This window comes from Phocoena sinus, chromosome 8, assembly GCF_008692025.1.
Source record: "Phocoena sinus isolate mPhoSin1 chromosome 8, mPhoSin1.pri, whole genome shotgun sequence".
Taxonomy (NCBI): domain Eukaryota; kingdom Metazoa; phylum Chordata; class Mammalia; order Artiodactyla; family Phocoenidae; genus Phocoena; species Phocoena sinus.
The window spans coordinates 63,814,005-63,832,989 of record NC_045770.1 but is presented as its reverse complement, the minus strand read 5'-3'; the positions used below and the strand labels follow the sequence as shown (position 1 = coordinate 63,832,989).

The window sequence follows — 18,985 nt, the reverse complement described above, 5'->3', positions numbered from 1 at the left end:
TGCAGGCAGCTGGGTAGAGCTGGCTCTTGGTGCGGGGATGAGGACCTTTGTGAGGCCTCACTCTGATTAATATTCCTGGGGTCTGAGGTTCTCTGTTAGGCCAGTGGTTTGGACTCGGTGCTCCCACCGCAAGAGCTCAGGCCCAACCCCCAGCCTGTGAACCAAGATCCTGCAAGCCACCTGGTGTGTGGCCAAAAAAAAAAAAAGAAAAAAGCAGAACAATAACAAAGAATAAAAAATAAATAAAGTTAGAAAGATAAGAAATATACTAGATAAAATACAAATAAAAATGAAATAGCAACACAGTAAAACAGAACCATAATAGCAAAAAGAAAAAAAGAAAAAGAATAAAAGCAGGAAAAGGCCTTGGCTGTGGGGGAGGGGCAGACTTAGGCAGGGGCAGGGCCTAGGCTCAGGACTGGAAAAGCCCTGGGGGGTGGGGGGCGGGGATTAGGCTCAGCACAGCTGGTGGGGGCCTCACAGTGGAGGCTCAGGCCTGGGGCCCCAGCAGGCTTGCTGGGACCCAAGTGGGCAGGGGCAGTACTGGCCAAGTTCCCTCTGATCCTCCGAGGTTCCCTCCCTGTCCCCACTGATCCCCTTCCTGTGGGTAGGGGATCACAGTGTGCCCCTCCTCAGTGCCCACCTCCCCCTCCCCTCCCCCAGCCACCCCTCGGGGTACTGGTCCCATCTCGCCTCTCCTTTTCCTCTCCCCCTCCCTCTCACACCCCCAGGACCCACGCAGATGGAGGGGGCGTGGGAGGGTGGAGGATCAGCCCTGGGACCTCAGCAGGCTCCCTGGGGCCTGAGTGGGTGGGGGAAATGCTGGCCACGTTCCCTTCCAATCCTCTGATCCCCTGACGGTCTCTCCCCATCCCCATTGATCCCCTCCCTGCGAGTGGGCCCCTACGGGCGTGGGAACCCTTCCTCTCCCCCAGGCGCCCCTCAGGGGTTCCAGTCCCTCCTGCCTCCACTTCTCCTCCCGCCTCGCTCCCCCCCATGTCCTACCCGGTCGCTCACAGGTTCCTCCTGTTCCCTTAGGTGTCCAAAGTCCCCCACCATCACCTGGTAGGTGCCCTAGTTGTGAGGAGATGCAAACTCAGTGTTCTCCTACTCCACCATCTTGACTCTGCCCACTTGCATATGATTTTTAAGATAACACTAAGATTACCTTGTTGGAGAATACAAACATATTCTCCCATTCTTGGAGTCACAGACAGAGCCACCCAAAACATTTGAGGTTCAACTATATTCTGAAGCCCTTGGTGTAAAGAGAAAGTGTAACATTCATCAGTTGCATTAGTGAATCTGTGGGTTCTTTCTCATGACAGTTTGAAGTAATTGCCAGATTACCTCATTTTTCTTAAGAGGCCATTCTGCCTATGCTGTTATCTCCCAATATAGATATATAAAATTGAAAGTCAGTGATAGCATTTAGAGCAATGCCCTTTTTTCCCCTTTGGCTTATCAACAAATCAGTGCTACAAATTCTGGTGTTCTGTTTTTCTGTGCTTCTAAAATGCATATATCCCTGCAAAGAACTATGGCCAGTTAATAAACATCAAATATGGTAGTATTTAAAATTTAATGTTACAGTGTTTTGGGCAAAAGTGTGAACAGTTTCTTGGGAGGAAAACCTTTCAGGAAATTATTTACTGGCTTGGAATACTGTCTTCCTCTATATTTATCTTAATTATAATTTTTTTTTTTTTTTTTCAGAGAAAGCCTGTGCAGAAGCTGGTTCAGCAAGAATGTCGCTTCTTATATTGGTGTCCATTTTCTTATCTGCAGCTTTTGTTATGTTTTTGGTATATAAAAATTTTCCTCAGCTTAGTGAGTAAGTATACTGAAAGAAATGGAAAATGTCTAGACATTTATAGAGATGAACGTGCATTGAAAGTTCAACTAATTTAAGGAACAGAACTGGCATAATAATTGTATGTCAGCTCTCGTGGCTTGTAGCAAGTTCATATTGACATTGTAATTTAAATACTTCTTTCCAAATATGTCTCTTGATTTTCTATGCAAGGTTCTCCTAGCGCTGCTCCTCTAATTAAGGCATCTTTCTAATGGCTATGTTGAAAAACATAGCCACATTAATAAATTTATTGCATATTGTTTTTTAATGTTAGTAGTGACCAAGTAAATTTATATTGCAGTCCATAATAGATATTGACCTGCAGTTTGAGAAATAGTGATGCTCTTTTTCTCTGCTTTATCCCTTTTTCCATCCCTGTTTTCTACCTTCCTACTTTTCCATGTCATCAGTTTTTGTCTGCCTCTATTCATCCATTTACTTCTGCACCACATCTCTGTCTCCTAGCTCTTTTTCTCTTCCCTGTTTTATAGAAATGACATGGTTTGAATAGGTACTTTTCACTGTCAAATGCACTTTGTAGAAAAACTTGTCTATCTAGTATACAGCCACAATTCCGTAACAAAAACCTTAGGAGTGAAACGTATTTCAGAATTTAGAACTTTTCTATTTTGGAAAGATAACATGGAATAAATACTGTATATTATGTAGTATCTCCAGCAGGATCTGGGGCAGCACCCCATAATCAAATACATTAATATTTTTACAGTGAAACCTGTATTATAGAAGACTGTGAAAAACTGTATATAAGTGTGGGTCAATTTTTGCTGACAGATTACAAAGAACTTTTGGTTTTCAGAGCTTTTTGAATTTTAGGGAAAAGATTATAGACCTGAAACATACTTTATGAGGATAAAATATCCCTGGGTTATTCAACCACAATAACAACACCCTTGGGTAATCATAGATTACATCAGAGACTACTAAAATGTAGTGATTTTCAACCAGGGCCAGCTTGGTGTGGTGATGGATAACTGTGCAATGTGATTTCAGGGTATAAGGAAGTTCCTGTTTCCTCTAAATTTCTTTCATTAACACTTTCTTATGCTTGAAATTTTATAGTTAAACTTATTTTTATTTTAATACTTTGATTTCTTACGTGAATGTAAATGCCTTTGGGAGGATAGCATGTTATATTGTTATGTTAATATTAGTATCATTGAATTTTAGATCTTTTCTCTTTTTAGTCAAAGGAGTAGGAAATAAAGAGCTGACTGAAAGAGGGAAAGAATATAGAGTGTAGATTAAGGTTGTTTTGGATCCCAATCTGCTCTAAGAAATATAACACTTTCGTATAATAATATGCTGTTATAAATCTTTTATATTCTGCCTATTTCTTTCGGTGTGTGTATATGTGTGAGATGCATGCACACGCCTATAAAGAGCTTTTTTAAGCTTTTAAATTTATAAATGAGAAAACCCATTTTAGTTTACCTGCTAATTTTATAGGACTTAAACATCATTCTATCATTGTTTTGCAAGGTTAGTTAAATTTCATCATGTAAACAAATGGGTACAATAAATGGGTACAATATACATTAAACACAAAGATGATTATTTGGGGCTTTTATAAACAGAACATCAGTTCCAAACAAGGCACCAAATATAAAGTAAAATTAATAGAAAGTGACAAGTGTTTTAAGTTTTTATCTGAACTTTGAGCTGGGATATTGAAGAAAAGATATGAACTATAAATTCATTGAAATTTTTACTTAATTTTGGTTGTAATTGATTATTGACTTCAGTTTATCATGAGGATTACCCAAAATGATGTTCAGTATGTTTTAAATATGCTAACATCAGTGGTTCATTTCTTAATTCAAAATTTACTCCAGTGTTTGAGCAAATGCTTTTTAACCTTTAGTTTGGGTCATTCTGAATTTTCAAATGGATTACATATCTCATGAAATTATATTAAAGCGTTAAAAAATAATTTATAGACTTTGAACTTAATTTTGTGAATTTATGCTTAGCATATTACAGATCAAGGCATCAAATCATTTTGGATAAAACTTCATGTTTTGAACTTGACTTTGATATGAATTATCTTGGCAAATTTCTATTTAAAATTTTTTTTCACTTTATTTCTTTAGAGAAGAAAGAATGAATATGAAGGTTCCCAGAGATATGGATGATGCCAAGGCTCTAGGAAAAGTTTTATCCAAATATAAGGACACCTTTTATGTTCAAGTACTTGTAGCTTATTTTGCTACATATATTTTGTATCCTTTTAACTGAAAAATGTTTTCTAGTTTTGTTTAAGAAAAAGGTTTTAAAAGATCTGCTGCTCAGTTATACGTAACTATTTTTCCTTTAAAAAATTTTTAATGCAGTATAACCTTAAATAAAATATTGAAAATGAGAATGAAAAAATTCTCACTTTAATCCTTTCTCTTCAAGTCAGTTGTCATTTCTGAATATTTATTACCAGTTTTTCTATTTTCTGCTTATTTCAGTTATAAACATTTTCTTTCCTTTGTATTATTCAAGATAATCATTTTATGTAGGATTATTTTATTAGTTAATTGATTGTCTTAATTTAAATAATAATTTTGAATTAATAATCACCATACCATAAATTAAAAAAAATTCCCTTAGGTTTGAAGATATAATTTGTATTTAATTTTTGCTTTTCTAGATGTTGTGTTATGATTTTTCTTCCATTTGATGGTTTTCTTGGTAAAAAATCCTATGAGAGTAACTAGTCATGTAAAGGATATGAATTTTTTTTTGACAGTTCTTAGTATGTATTTCTTTGTTTTATATAGAAATATATGTTGTATTTTAACTAGGCAGGAAAATTGCTTTATTCTTTCTACATATTTTCAAACTGCCTATGCAACTGGTGATTAGCCTTCCAATTTGTGGATGTTAATTTCTAATTTTTGTATCTTTTATTCTAATCCAACGTATTTTCCAAATCTTCTCGGTTAATGAAAGACATTAACTCTTTTTTTTTAAAACATCTTTATTGGAGTATAATTGCTTTACAGTGTTGTGTTAGTTTCTGCTGTATAACAAAGTGAATCAGCTATATGTATACAGATATCCCCATATCCCCTCCCTATCCCACCCCTCTAGGTGGTCACAAAGCATGGAGCTGATCTCCCTGGGCTATGCAGCTGCTTCCCACTAGCTATCTATTTTACATTTGGTAGTGTATATATGTCAATGCCACTCTCTCACTTCGTCCCAGCTTACCCTTTTCCCTCCCTGTGTCCTCAAGTCCATTCTGTACGTCTGCATCTTTTTAATTTATTTAATTAATTAATTTATTTATGGCTGTGTTGGGTCTTCATTGCTATGCACAGGCTTTTTCTAGATGTGGTGAGTGGGGGCTACTTTTCCTTGTGGTGTGCAGGTTTCTTATTGCAGTGGCTTCTCTTGTGGAGCACGGGCTCTAGGTACGTGGGCTTCAGTAGTTGTGGCATGTGGGCTCAGTAGTTGTAGCTCGCGGGCTGTAGAGCGCAGGCTCAGTAGTTGTGGTGCATGGGCTTAGTTGCCCCACAGCATGTGGGATCTTCCCGGACCAGGGCTTAAACCAGTGTCCCCTGCATTGGCAGGCGGATTCTTAACCACTGCACCACCAGGGAAGTCCCTGCATCTGCATCTTTATTCCTGTCCTGCCCCTAGGTTCATCAGAACATTTTTTTTTTAAGATTCCATATATATGTGTTTGCATACGGTATTTATTTTTCTCTTTCTGACTTACTTCACTCTGTATGATAAACTCTAGGTCCATCCACCTCACTACAGATAACTCAATTTCATTTCTTTTTATGGCTGAGTAATATTCCATTGTATATATGTGCCACAGCTTCTTTATCCATTCATCTGTTGATGAACACTTCGGTTGCTTCCATGTCCTGACTATTGTAAATAGAGCTGCAATGAACATTGTGGTGCATGACTCTTCTTGAATTATGGTTTTCTCAGGGTATATGCCCAGTAGTGGGATTGCTGGGTCGTATGGTGGTTCTATTTTTAGTTTTTTAAGGAACCTCTGTTCTGTTCTCCATAGTGGTTGTATCAATTTACATTCCCCCCAACAGTGCAAGAGGGTTCCCTTTTCTCCACACCCTTTCCAGCATTTATTGTTTGTAGATTTTTTGATGATGGCCATTCTGACTGGTGTGAGGTGATACTCATTGTAGTTTTGATTTGCCTTTCTCTAATAATTAGTGATGTTGAACATCCTTTCATGTATTTGTTGGCAATCTGTATATCTTCTTTGGAGAAATGTCGACATTAACTCTTGATGTTGTAAAGGTAATCATTTTTCTTTTCCAAATCAGCTTTCTAAAAGGCATATTAATTATTTTGTTAATTCTCTCAAAATATTTCGATTCTTGCTTCCTCTCTTATTTCCTGAATTTCTTTTGGTTTGTTGGACTTTTCAGCTAAAATTTTTTTCTCATAAAATTCAATAGCATTTTATTTTCTTAGATTTTTATTGGATTAGATATTATGTATTTAACATATAGATGTTCCTGTATTTACCTCCTTATGCAGATGTTTTGAGTGTATACTTAAAACACATTGGACCAGTTATTCCTGGCATAAACAACTTAGTGACAAGTACGGTTATAATAGCTTTTGCTGCTAATACAAACATTACTCCTTTACCCAGCTGGTGAAGATAACATTTATATTTAGGTAGTGTGCTATGTGTGGGCACTTTGTCATTATCCTCCCTATTTATTAGAAAAATTCAAATTTGGGGGTAATTTGAAGAATGATTATTATGCACCTGTCTCTCCACAGTTCTTTGGAACAGTTATTTGTAAAGTAATTTAATTATATACTGACTGTTCTAAGAAATTCACACCTGCTGCCTTTTCCTACTTCCCATTTCATCACTTATCTGTAAAAACCGAAGTGTTAGGCTTGTAGGTTATTTTGCATTTATAAACTTTAACCATAAAAAATATTTTCCCCAGGGCTTCCCTGGTGGCGCAGTGGTTGGGAGTCCGCCTGCCGATGCAGGGGACAAGGGTTCGTGCCCCGGTCCCGGAGGATCCCACATGCCGCAGAGCGGCTGGGCCCGTGAGCCATGGCCGCTGAGCCTGTGCGTCCGGAGCCTGTGCTCCGCAGCGGGAGGGGTCGCAGCAGTGAGAGGCCTGCGTACCATAAAAAAAAAAAAAAAAAGCCCTTTCATTTGTCTTTTATAAGGTTTTTGTGAACATTTTGTGAATGAGGCATATAGTTTCTATTTACTTTGGAAAGTTGTCTTTTTCTGCCCTATTTTGCCCCCTAGCTTTGGAAGGATTCATAGCTGAGGGATAAAGGGGATACCCACCCACAGGGCCAGAGAGCCAGTTAGCATAAGTGAATCTAGACCATCTATGGCAGAATAAATGTTGTAGCCTAGTTGTCTTAATATCCATATGTAAATTAGTAGAAAAAAAGAAAGTGACTTGTAGAAAGTGAATTAAAAGTATAGGAATAGGGACTTCCCTGGTGGTGCAGTGGTTAAGACTCCACGCTGCCAGTGCAGGAGGCCCGGGATTGATTCCTGGTCGGGGAACTGGCTCCCACGTGCATGCAACAACTAAGACCCAGCACAACCAAATAAATTAATTAAATATTTTTTTAAAAGATAGGAATAGGTTTATTGTTATAAAATACATTTGGTTTAAATTTTTCAATTTTAAATGAATCATTGGTTAATATTGTCAATTCAGCAGGATTTATTGCATATGGTTACTATTTGCTTAATAATTAAGGTATTGTAGTGATTCTGCATTGTTTTAGATTTTTTAAAAGATTAATTTATTATTTATTTTTGGCTGCATTGGGTCTTTGTTGCTTTGCACGTCTTTCTCTAGTTGCGGCAAGTGGGCGCTACTCTTCATTGCTGTGGCTTCTCTTGTTGTGGAGCTTGGGCTCTAGGCATGTGGGCTTCAGTAATTGTGGCACGTGGGCTCAGTAGTTGTGGCTTGTGGGCTCTAGAGTGCAGGCTCAGTAGTTGTGGCGCACTGGCTTAGTTGCTCCATGGCATGTGGGATCTTCCCGGACTAGGGATCGAACCTGTGTCCCCTGCATTGGCAGGTGGATTCTTAACCACTGCACTACCAGGGAAGCCCCTGTTTTAGATTTTTTATAGGATAATTTGTTAAATCTATATATTTTCTTATAATTTTCTATTTATTTTACACTCTGGAACCTTAAGCTCTGAGTGTTAAAAAGGTACTTTTTAAACTCAGTGAACAAAAGAGAAGACATATCTTTGGGCGTATAATAAGTACAGCGCTCATTAATAGAAGTATAATGTGAGCCACATGCAGTTTAAAAATTTTCTAGTTAGCACATTAAGGAAAGTAAGAATAAATTCATTTTAATTAATTTTAATACATTTTACTTCAACTGAAATGTCAAAAATATCATTTCAACATGAAACCACATAAAAATTATTACTATTTCACATTCTTTTTTTTGTACCAACTCTTTAAAATGTGTATATTTCACACTCATAGCACATCTCAGTTCAGACCTGGCACATTTTAGTGTCTCTTCCCCACAGCCACATGTAGCTAGTAGCCATTGTATTCAGCAGTGCAGTACTAGTACTTTCATTGGTAATACCTATTTCAAACTCTTGTATGTTAATTACTTTTTACATTATAATTACTTATTTTAACTTTAGCTTTCATCCATTTAACCATAAAGTACTAATTATATGCTGAATACAATCTAGTGTTTTAAGCATTCAAAACGAAAACAACTATTTCCATCTGGAATAATGGGAATTATGGGTAGAGATACGGTATAGTCATTCTAGACAAAGCAAGTCTAGATCAGAGCTTATAAGCACAGGGCAGTTAGGAAGTGATCAGCAGTCCAGTTTTGTTGGTATATAGGGTGTGAGAAGGGGAGGATTTGAGAAATAAGTTTAGGAAGGTAGGCTAGACATTGCACTCAGATTGTAGAGAAGTTTGAGTACAGGCTAAGGAATATAGAATATTGATTTGGTATTGGATAGTCGTTGAGGACTTTTGAGCTGTGGATGACAAAAGAAAGGATATTTTTAAAAACGAATAAAAATGTTTACCTATGGAGAGAGATGAAACAGGGATGGAAGTGAAACTTCTCTAAGTGTATTTTATTGTATAGATTTGACTTTAGAACCAAGTAAATATTTCATGTAATTATAAAACCAATTAAATCAAATTGAAAAAAGAAACGGAAATGTTAAAAATCTAAAGTAACCTTACACCCGTTAGTAGGATGGCTACTAATCAAAAAGAAAAAAAACCGCAGAAAGTAACAAGTGCTGGCGAGGATATGAAGAAATTGAAATCCCTGTGCACTGTTGATAGGAGCATAAAATGGTTTGGCTGCTGTGAAAAACAATATGGCATTTCCTCAAAAAATTAAAAATAAGATTCAGCAGTCCCATTTCTGGGTGTATACCTGAAAGAATTGGAAGCAGGGTCTCAAGAGATACTTGCACACCCATGTTCATAGCAGCATTATTCACAGTAGCCAAAAGGCGGAAACAACTCAAGTGTCCTTTAATGGATGAATGAAACAAAGTGTGGTATATACATACAATGGAATATTATTCAGCCTTAAAAAGGAAGGAAATTTTGAAACATATTACAACATGGATGAACTTTAAGGACATTATGCTAAGCAAACTAAGCCTATCACAAAGATATGCTATATGATTCCACTTACATGAAGTACCTAGAGTAGCCCAATTCATAGAGGCTGAGAGTTAAAGGATGGTTGTCAGGGAGTTGGGGGAGGCGGGAGGGGGAATGTTATTTAAGGGGTATAGAGTTTCAGTTTTGCAGGATGAGAAGAGTTCTGGAGATTGCTTGCACAACAGTGTGAAAGTACTTAATGTTATTGAACCATACACTTAAAAATGGTTAAGATGGTAAATTTTATGTTATGTATATTTTAACAAAATTTTAAAAAATTAAACAATCTAAAGCAAAATGAAAGAAATTTAACAATATATTGAGTTGATGGGGATTTGACTATCTAGAAGAATTATTTCAAATTGTTTCCTTGAAAAAAGTAATTTGGCTGTGTGTCCCTTCTGGGATAAATCTTAAGGACAAAAGATTTGAAAGAAATCTTAAACTATTTTCAGTTGCTATATTCTGAAATTTTAAAATATGTGATATTAATGTATCTAGTATATATATACACACACATGTGTGTATATATATATATGTGTGTATATATATATACTTAATAGTATGTAAAGGAAATAGCTAATTATGTTTATGACATTAAGAACCAAGATTTTTCAGTGTTAGAGAAAAGAAATACAAATCTATACAAAGCTGGAAAGTTAAGGTCAAATTATATCCCCATGCAGAGAGAATGGCTTTGTTAACACTATAAGGTAAATGACAGCGGAATGATATAGGTAGAAGTATAACTGATTCACTTTGCTGTATAGCAGAAACTAACACAACATTGGGAATCAACTATATGCCAATAAAAATTAATTTTAAAAAAATGACAAAAGAACATATTAAACCACCCTAAGGGATACAATAGGCAAAGTTCAAAAATTGTTAAATCCTGCAAATGACCCAGTTTCTTCAACAAGTAAATTACAAGACCAAAAAAAGAACCAAACCTGTAGTTAAGTGCTGTGGAGAGCAAATACCATGTGTGGACCTTTTTTGTCCTGATTTGAACAAACGAGCTGTCCAAAAAAAAAAAAATTAAGACTCTTGGAAACTGTGAGCACACTCAATAGCTACTTATGATAGTTAGGAATTTTGGTTAATTAATCTCTGACAATGGTATTATAGTTGTGTTAAAAAGAAAAGAAATCCTTATCTTTTAAAGGTATTAATGTAGTTGTACATGTAATGATATGTCTTGGATTTGCTTCAATATAATCAAAGGTAAAGGATATAGAGAAAACCAGATTGGTTGTATGTTAATTGTTGAAGCTGTATATGGGAATATAGGGCATCATAATACTAGTTTCTCTACTTTCATATGTGTTTGAGACTTTCCATTAAAAGATTCCAAAGAGCCCTGAAATAACTAAGTTTAAATTTTTAATGGAGGCATCCAGTAGACTGCTGGGAAATTTGAGACTGGTATTTGATTAGAAAAGTTGAATCAGAGATAGAGAATTCAAAGTTATCTATCATCTATCTATCTATCTATCTGTCACCATATGCTTGAAGCCATGTGTACATCCATATACATGGAAATGACTGAATTTAGCAAAGAAAAGTGAGAGATTAGCTAACAGAATGTTAGAGAAATCTCAGGTTTGAGGGTGAGGAGAAGTGAAAAACTAGAGAAGTAATGATCTGTAACACAGAAGAAAAATACAGTTCACTGGAGGTGAGTTTTACACTGAAGGATGTTTAATCCTATGCAAGGGTCAATAGAAAATTCCTACTGAGAAAAAGTCATTACTTTTGTCCAGGAGGGGGTTTCAGTAGAGTGAGGGATGGTTAAGCCAGGTTGCAAGGGAGGCAGTGAAGATGAGAGGCAGTAACTGGATAGGATACCTTGCTCAAGGAAAAGCCTAGGTTTTCTTTAGTGTGAGTGGTTTTATACAGAAAGGATCTGTGCAAGAGCAAGAAGTTAAAGATAAAAGAACTCAGGAAGAAGGAGATTGAAATGAAAACAAGAGTAAAGTGGGAACTAGAGGAAAAAAGGAAGGATGGGTAAAGATAGAAATTTTAAAGTAGAAGGGAGAGATGTTGAAGGAATTCACTCAGTCTGTCTTACAAGTAAATCACGTTATGGGTGATGCAGAGGTCCAGGCCAAAACTAGGAACTAGAGAGACGCAGGAAAAAAACATAATTCTGTTTTAAAAATAAGATTTGTGACTTTTACTATATTTTGTAACCCTTATTCTTTTTTAAATGAGTAGTAAGTTGAAGTAAATGTCCAAAAGTTAAATTAGAAATAGTAATTATACATTATATTGTACCTGTATTTCCATAGAAATCATGTTTCCTAAAAATATTTGAGAGTAAAAATCCAGTGCATTAAGGGCTTCCCTGGTGGCGCAGTGGTTAAGAATCCGCCTGCTAATGCAGGGGACCCGGGTTCAAGCCCTGGCCTGGGAAGATCCCCTATGCCACAGAGCAGCTAAGCCTGTGCGCCACAACTACTGAGCCTGCACTATAGAGCCTGCAAGCCACAACTACTGAACCCACGTGCCACAACTACTGAGCCCACGTGCCACAACTACTGAAGCCCGTGCTCCACAACAAGAGAAACCACCGCAATGAGAAGCCCGCACACTGCAACGAAGAGTGGCCCCCGCTCCCCACAACTGGAGAAAGCCTGCGCCCAGCAATGAAGACCCAATGCAGCCAAAAATAAATAAATTTTTTTAAAAAAGAGCCCTTTAAAAAAAAAAAAAAAATCCAGTGCATTAGAGAAGCATGTCATTTACAAGATTACTGAAGACTTCTGTTCTCTTTCTTTTTTTCTGCCCTGCGTCCCCCCCCACCCCCTTACCCTAAAGTGCCCAGTTCCTCTCTATCTGGTACACATTCAGTATTTGTCTTTGTTTTCTCTTAGTAACACACTCTAATTAGCATTGATTTACGATAATGTTAGTAAATGGTTATAAAGGTATTGCAGCTGTAGAATCATGTATTTTTTAAACTTTGGGTATAATTTTACTTTTTTTTAATACTGAAATATGGATATAATCTTATTAACATCTAATTTCTGTATTGATACTTTTTTTCTGGATTGTTGGATTTGTGGTTTAAAAATTCATTTAATTATGTTTTAATCCTTAACTTAGAAGTTAACAGCTTGCAAACATTTGCTATTCCAGGCTCTATATTTCTCAGTATACTCTCAGGGTTTCTTTATCCCTTTCCACTAGCCTTATTTCTTGTTTGTTTGGTAAGTATATAAAATGGAATCGGGAGACTAGAAAGAAATAACTTTAAATAGAATGATGGGAATGCAGATGGCATCCTAGTCCCATTAGTCTCTGGAAGCATAGACTTATTAGTTTTAAAGGGGGGTTAATGTTACAGTAATATCTGTTAAGTCCCTCCGTAAGGAAATGTTATAGTTTGGCATTTTTCTAGAACAGGGTTATCATAGACTTAATTGCATTTATAGGCTCTGTTCTAGCCTTTGCTTTCTATACTGTTTTGTAATTCAAATAGTCCAAGAATGTTGGTGGGCCCAAGGAGTTAAGTCCCATGGCAGGAGGTGGTGTTTTCAAGCATAGGAATTGAAAAAATATTGCTCTTGAAGTTTTATTCATAGGCTAATGGCTAACATTAACTATTTGGATATAGTCACTAAGTTTAATCACAAGTGCCAGTTTGTTTTAGCTGGTCTCATTTTAGTTATAATTTGGTCAGAGAAAGGGCTAGATCAGATGGGTTCTTCTGCTCTGCTCAAGAGATGTTACGCAGAGTATCCACCCCATACCCCAAAAGAAAGAAACTGGTTGAGGTTTGCCTTAGGTGAATATATATCTATGTGAATAAGATGGAAAAGTACAAAGTGCTTATGAGTTCTTGTTATTTTGTAGTGTTCTGGACTCGGTGCCTCATTCTGCTATATGCTCTCCTATTTAGTTGGGAGGCCAGTTGTCTATAAATACCTAACTGAGAAAGCAGTAAAATGGTCACAGCAGGTAAACATGTATTTTTAAATTATTTGATGTAATTCTTTGGCTACTTGGGGGGTCAGTGTATAATATCTACATAAATTAACTCAGACTCAGGGCTTTGATAAAAATGATCTTTTGAAAATTAAGTGGTAGGCAAATAATGAATGTTAATTATTTCAAATATGATGTTTTTGTAACAGTAATCTTAATTCTTTATTCCTAATAACTTCAATCAGAGCACAAAAGTCAAAGTGTCAATGTAAAGGCATCCATATATTTAGACACCTCACCTGTTTTGTGTTGATGCAGGATGCTGTCAGTGGGTCTCTGAAAAACTTGTATCAGCCAACTCTTTTAAGGCATTTCATCAGTGGGAAGAACTTATCTTCCGTTAGGGTCTCTGCAAAGACTAGCAGTGATAAATAGAAGGTCTACTGCCCAGGAAAGTCTAGCATAGTATTGCTAAGAATCTTATTCTTATAAAGAATCAGAAGAAGCAGACTATTAAATCAGAGGAATTTTAGAAATTTACCCCTTTGTTTTACAGGTTAGGAAATTAAGAGAAATTAAGCATTTTGTCCAAAATCAAAATCACTATTTGTGTAGCAAGATCTAGGAAGTATAAACTGTAATCAGTGCTTTTATTTAGTCAGCTAAATGTTTCTATATGCTTGTTTAACCTCATCTATCAATGATGAATGAATTCACTTATGTGAAGTACATTAACATAAAGATTATCTGAATTTTTAATTGGAGGCCAGGTTTATTGATGTACTATACTAGCCCTTTATATTACAGGACGTTAAAGGCATTAAAAAGTTGGTCATTTGATATCTATCTTATATATAGTTATAAATTTAATTTTGCCTTTTTAGGTTTAAAATGTTGTTGAGCCATATTATCTAGGCTGATGTAGAGCCATCTTTAGTAGTATAACATTACACTATAAGCACAATCTTAAAAACTTTCATCTGATGTTATTTAGCTCTGGTAATGAACATTTGATAAGCAGTTCATTGTCATTTTCAAGCTCCTTATTTGATCATTTCTGTTGGGTAAATGCTGAGCTATCAGGGATAAGAATTTGAAATAAGGTATTTTATAATCAGTTTATTTTCAGGCTTGGCTTTATCTTGATCCTAACTTGTTTCTTTCTTGTGACAGGTTGAACGTCATAGAGAACATCTCATTAACTACATTATATTTTTGAGAATAACACCATTTCTGCCTAACTGGTTTATTAATATTACATCTCCTGTGATAAACGTGCCATTGAAAGTTTTTTTTATTGGCACTTTTCTAGGTAAGCCCTCTGGTTCATGCTGTGTTAGAACTCATTGTGTACATGTCTAGCAGTGTCCAGCTGGGCTAGATTTTGTGCTCTTTGCAGGCATGCCAGCACCATATATAACTGGTGGGCACAGAGCCTGGCCCATATAAATAGATGCTCGGAAATGTTTGTTGGTTTGTGTTGATTTAAATTTTTTTTTTTTAAACAAGAGCACTCTCTGCTGGATATTTTTTTAATCATGTAGAATTAAGCAGGACTTTTTAACTCCATTCTCTCCCTCAGTGGAGAGAAAAAAAAAAATTGAAGATGCCTTCAGTACTTTCTCCTTTGTCTTCTAATCAGGTACTGAAATACTGAACTTTAATTTTCAATAGAAAATTGATCCTATCTTTTTATTAACATAGAACTTATTATGGGCATTACTGAAAGTTTGAGGGAAAGCAAGGATGAACAAGAAGTTTCTTGCTTTCAAGGAGCTAACACTTAATTTTGAAATTAATCAGTGGGTGTAAAGATTCATTTATATATTTGTGAATTCTGATAGTTCTTTAATAAGAGTATTCTGCTTTTCTTCCAAATTTAAGGTGAATTGTTTAGATACCAACAAAATGAGCAGATTCTTCAAATATTGACTGTCTGTTAAAGCTTTACAATAATACTTAATTTTTTATTGCTATTTTTAGAAAAATTTATAGACAAACTTAAAAATCTTAGGTTCTCTATAAAAGTGGGAAAAAAATCTTAGCAGGGGTAATTTTGGATTTTGTAAAATAATATTACACTGATAGAATCAGAAGAGAGAATTTTTGTACTGTCTCCTTATTTTACAGATGAAATACCTAGAGATAAAGTTAACTTCAGCTTTGGCTAAAGTAATTTTTCCAATTTGTTCTGGCTTTTAATAAAATGTGGCTGTTCCACCATGCTTTTGTATAAACTGCTCTTTTTACTCATATATTTTGAGTATCTTTCCATTTCTGAGTATTTCCTACCACTCATTTTTAAGTATACTCTATCAAGGGTGAATGACAATTTACTCAATCTTATTTTTGAAGACTTAGATTGTTTCCAGATTTTTATTATTATAATTCTTTGATGAGCATCCTTGAGACTAGATCTTTGTTCATATACATTAATATTTCCTAAAGTTGAAATTGGTGCATCATAGCACATTCATTTTTTAAGGCTGTTGATAAGTTTTGTAAAATTATTTTCTGGAGACTTTCCTTGGGTTTTTAAATTCATTATCCTTAAGCGGTGATTATGAAAGACTGAATTCTTTATATGGAAATAAACTTGAGGGACTTTAAATTAAAGTCTTCCAATTGTAAATCACTATATTCTTAGAAGAAATTGTATACACACAGTATTTTAATTTTTAAAAATAATTGATTGTTTTTTACCATATGTTTTTACTTTCTATTTTAGGTGTTGCACCTCCCTCTTTTGTAGCAATTAAGGCAGGAACAACATTGTACCAGCTTACAACAGCAGGGGAAGCTGTTTCCTGGAACTCAGTATTTGTTCTAATGATTTTGGCTCTTCTTTCTATTCTGCCAGCCATCTTCCAAAAAAAACTAAAGCAGAAATTTGAGTGAATAATCCTCTGGGTTTTAGTTTTCCTATCATCTTCACCATCATCATCTCTCAGGATTGGCAGGTTTATGTGTTAAATCACCTCTTCAGTAAATGAAACAGGAATTTGTAAAATAAAATTTCCTATCTGGTGGTTAAAATAATGTATTTAAGTGGCAAAGGAGAGAAGAAATAAAAATGGAAATTGGTATACCATGAAAAGTGCTGTCAGTAGTTACGATAGACATCTCCTAAATTACTATTCCAAGGCTATAGATAATAAATGTAGCAGCATAGTAGGAAATTCTTGACCCAACTGATTAACTCAATATATTTCATGAACTGGCCGTACTTACCCTTGACTTAATAATTTAATATTTTTCTCTCTATTCCATACTATAACTAAAATAGGAAAAGCAAATACAAAATTCAAAAGCAAAGATACAGTATTGCTGTTTTGACTAATGTCAGCCTTCTTTCAGAGCATAAACTTGAAAACTAAAGCTCAAAAGAGATTTACATTTTCTTCCTTTTTACCTTTGAGGTAGTAGACTTGTTTTGAAGTTGCATCTTAGTGGACTACTGAATTTGGAAAAGATATCAAGTTATATCTATTTAGTGAATTTTATTTTTGTCTTCTGTTCTAGATTATCATGGATTGGTCTGAAATTTAAAATTCTGACCAGTCTGTTTTCATCTGTTTCCTAGCTTTCAAAATATTTCCACTGTGCATATACAAAATGGCAATGACATGATAATTGTATCATATTGGTGTTGATAATTTATATTCAGATAATATTTTGTTACACAGTTCCCCTTTACTATCTCACAAGGGTATCAAAAAAGCAAACATTCAAAGTATGCAGTTTTTAGATGTTAGATTAATTATGTTACTTTATATTTTGAAACAAAAGCAGTGTCAGTACAGCACTCAAGTAGTTGAATATAGTTTATTTGTTCCAATGACTGTAAAATTTACCTCATTTATTTATTAGTCTGGTCATTAAAGTATGTATTATGTAATTATTGTTTTTTATGCATGATACATAAGAATGCCTTGTTTCATTTCTAGTGATGGCTTTTTTGTTTGGGGCTGCTTTTGATTAATGCAGTTTCCCTATTTAGGATTTTTACTTTTTATATCAAAGTAAAATTAAATTCTCATATGGTAACTACTATTTAAATAGTCCTGGAAAAACTAAACAGCTTTTCGCTGCTTGCTTAACGGTAATAGCCTCGATCGCTTGATTCTAGGACATAGAGTAAAGTACTCTGTCAGTTTTACCTTCACCCAAGACTGTCATGTTGAAAAGTACTTTAGCTGTGGAAGAAATCCTTGTATGTTTTTATTGTGAGAGGTATGATCAGCCTCAAAGCCAGTTTCTACTACATAATGTGGACTGATTATTTTTTCTATCGCAGTATTAACAAATGGATTTATTGTAAATACAAAAAAATATATTAATTAATATACTATTCTTATGTCACCTGGACTTTTGTGTGAAATTATTTATTGTTATTTCTAGCAAGGTTTTCTTCCTTTCTTATTGACCAGAGACTGAGTGATAAAGCTTTTGTTATTTTTACAAACAAAACATAGCCTTTTTGGACAAAGCTCACTAAATATTACTGTATAAAATGTAATTGAGTAAATTTTTATCAGACTTTTAAAAATAAGAGTTTGGACTCAGGAGCAGCCTCACTATTCCCTTATGTATATATTGTACTTACTCTATTCTCAGAGTATTTTCCCTATCCTTATCATTGATCCTGTCCCTTTGCTGATTATTTTTTCTGTTAGAAAACTGTAGTTGTCACTTAAGGTGAGGTATATTTTCTTCTCCCAAGAGAATAGCCAGTCTTTCCACATTCATCATCATTGTCTGTCAAGAAAGAACCTTCAGCAGGCTGAACTCTAAATGCATTTGGTGGCCTATATTCATGGATTCACAGACTTGGCCTGATGTCAGATGTAGATTCAAGCTTCAGCCACATCTTGAAGACAGCTACATAGTAATAACCACCAGAGGGCAAGTATGTGTAGTGGGGAGGCGAGCAGGCTAACTAGGAAGTTGACACACTGAGACTGTTCACCTCTTAGTTAATGGCCTCTCTCTGGAGCTCTATTACTTTGAGTGTAATATTTATAAAACACTTAATAAATGTAAATTAAAATGTAAGAATAATAAATTGTACTGAAAAACTTAAATGTAGCACTTGGGATTTATTTCATGGAAGTATTTGTATTTAAAAACACTTTCATTGAATAAAAATATTCTTTTGAAATTCTGTGCACATTTTCACCTCTAAGAACAAAGAAATTGTTTTTTAAACCTTTAATTTTTATAGTTGGCTTTTGAGAATCTTAAGGCATTTAAAATTTTTTTTTTAAGGCATTTAAAATTTAAATTGTAGAGGTAAGTAAGTACAGGTAAACATTTATTTAAGTATCTGTATATATATAATTTCTCTATAAAGGAATTGATCTCAGAGAGAGCAGTGAGCAGTCCTGAAGAGAGATTTTAGTTCCCTGCCCAGGAATTGGACCTAGGTAGCCTGGATGAAAACCAGGAATGGTAGCCACCAGACCACCAGGGGCTAGAGGCTAGAAGCAAAGTGGCCCTAGCTCTTTCCCCTGTTTGAAAGGAAGAATGT

General features: G+C 35.2%; 1 protein-coding gene across 2 annotated transcripts in view; it reads left to right on the top strand.

The window, feature by feature from the left end:
• TMEM41B (transmembrane protein 41B) overlaps positions 1-18,539 on the top strand; it is a 30,397-nt gene extending 11,858 nt beyond the window's left edge. For both annotated transcript variants that reach the window (XM_032640772.1, XM_032640771.1), the window contains exons 3-8: positions 1,717-1,834; positions 3,967-4,095; positions 12,644-12,737; positions 13,384-13,488; positions 14,629-14,767; positions 16,184-18,539. In XM_032640772.1, the coding sequence (XP_032496663.1) occupies positions 1,717-1,834; positions 3,967-4,095; positions 12,644-12,737; positions 13,384-13,488; positions 14,629-14,767; positions 16,184-16,353 (755 nt within the window). In that variant the 3' untranslated portion in view covers positions 16,354-18,539. The remainder of the gene's footprint in view (positions 1-1,716; positions 1,835-3,966; positions 4,096-12,643; positions 12,738-13,383; positions 13,489-14,628; positions 14,768-16,183) is intronic.
• Positions 18,540-18,985: the final 446 nt, after the last annotated feature.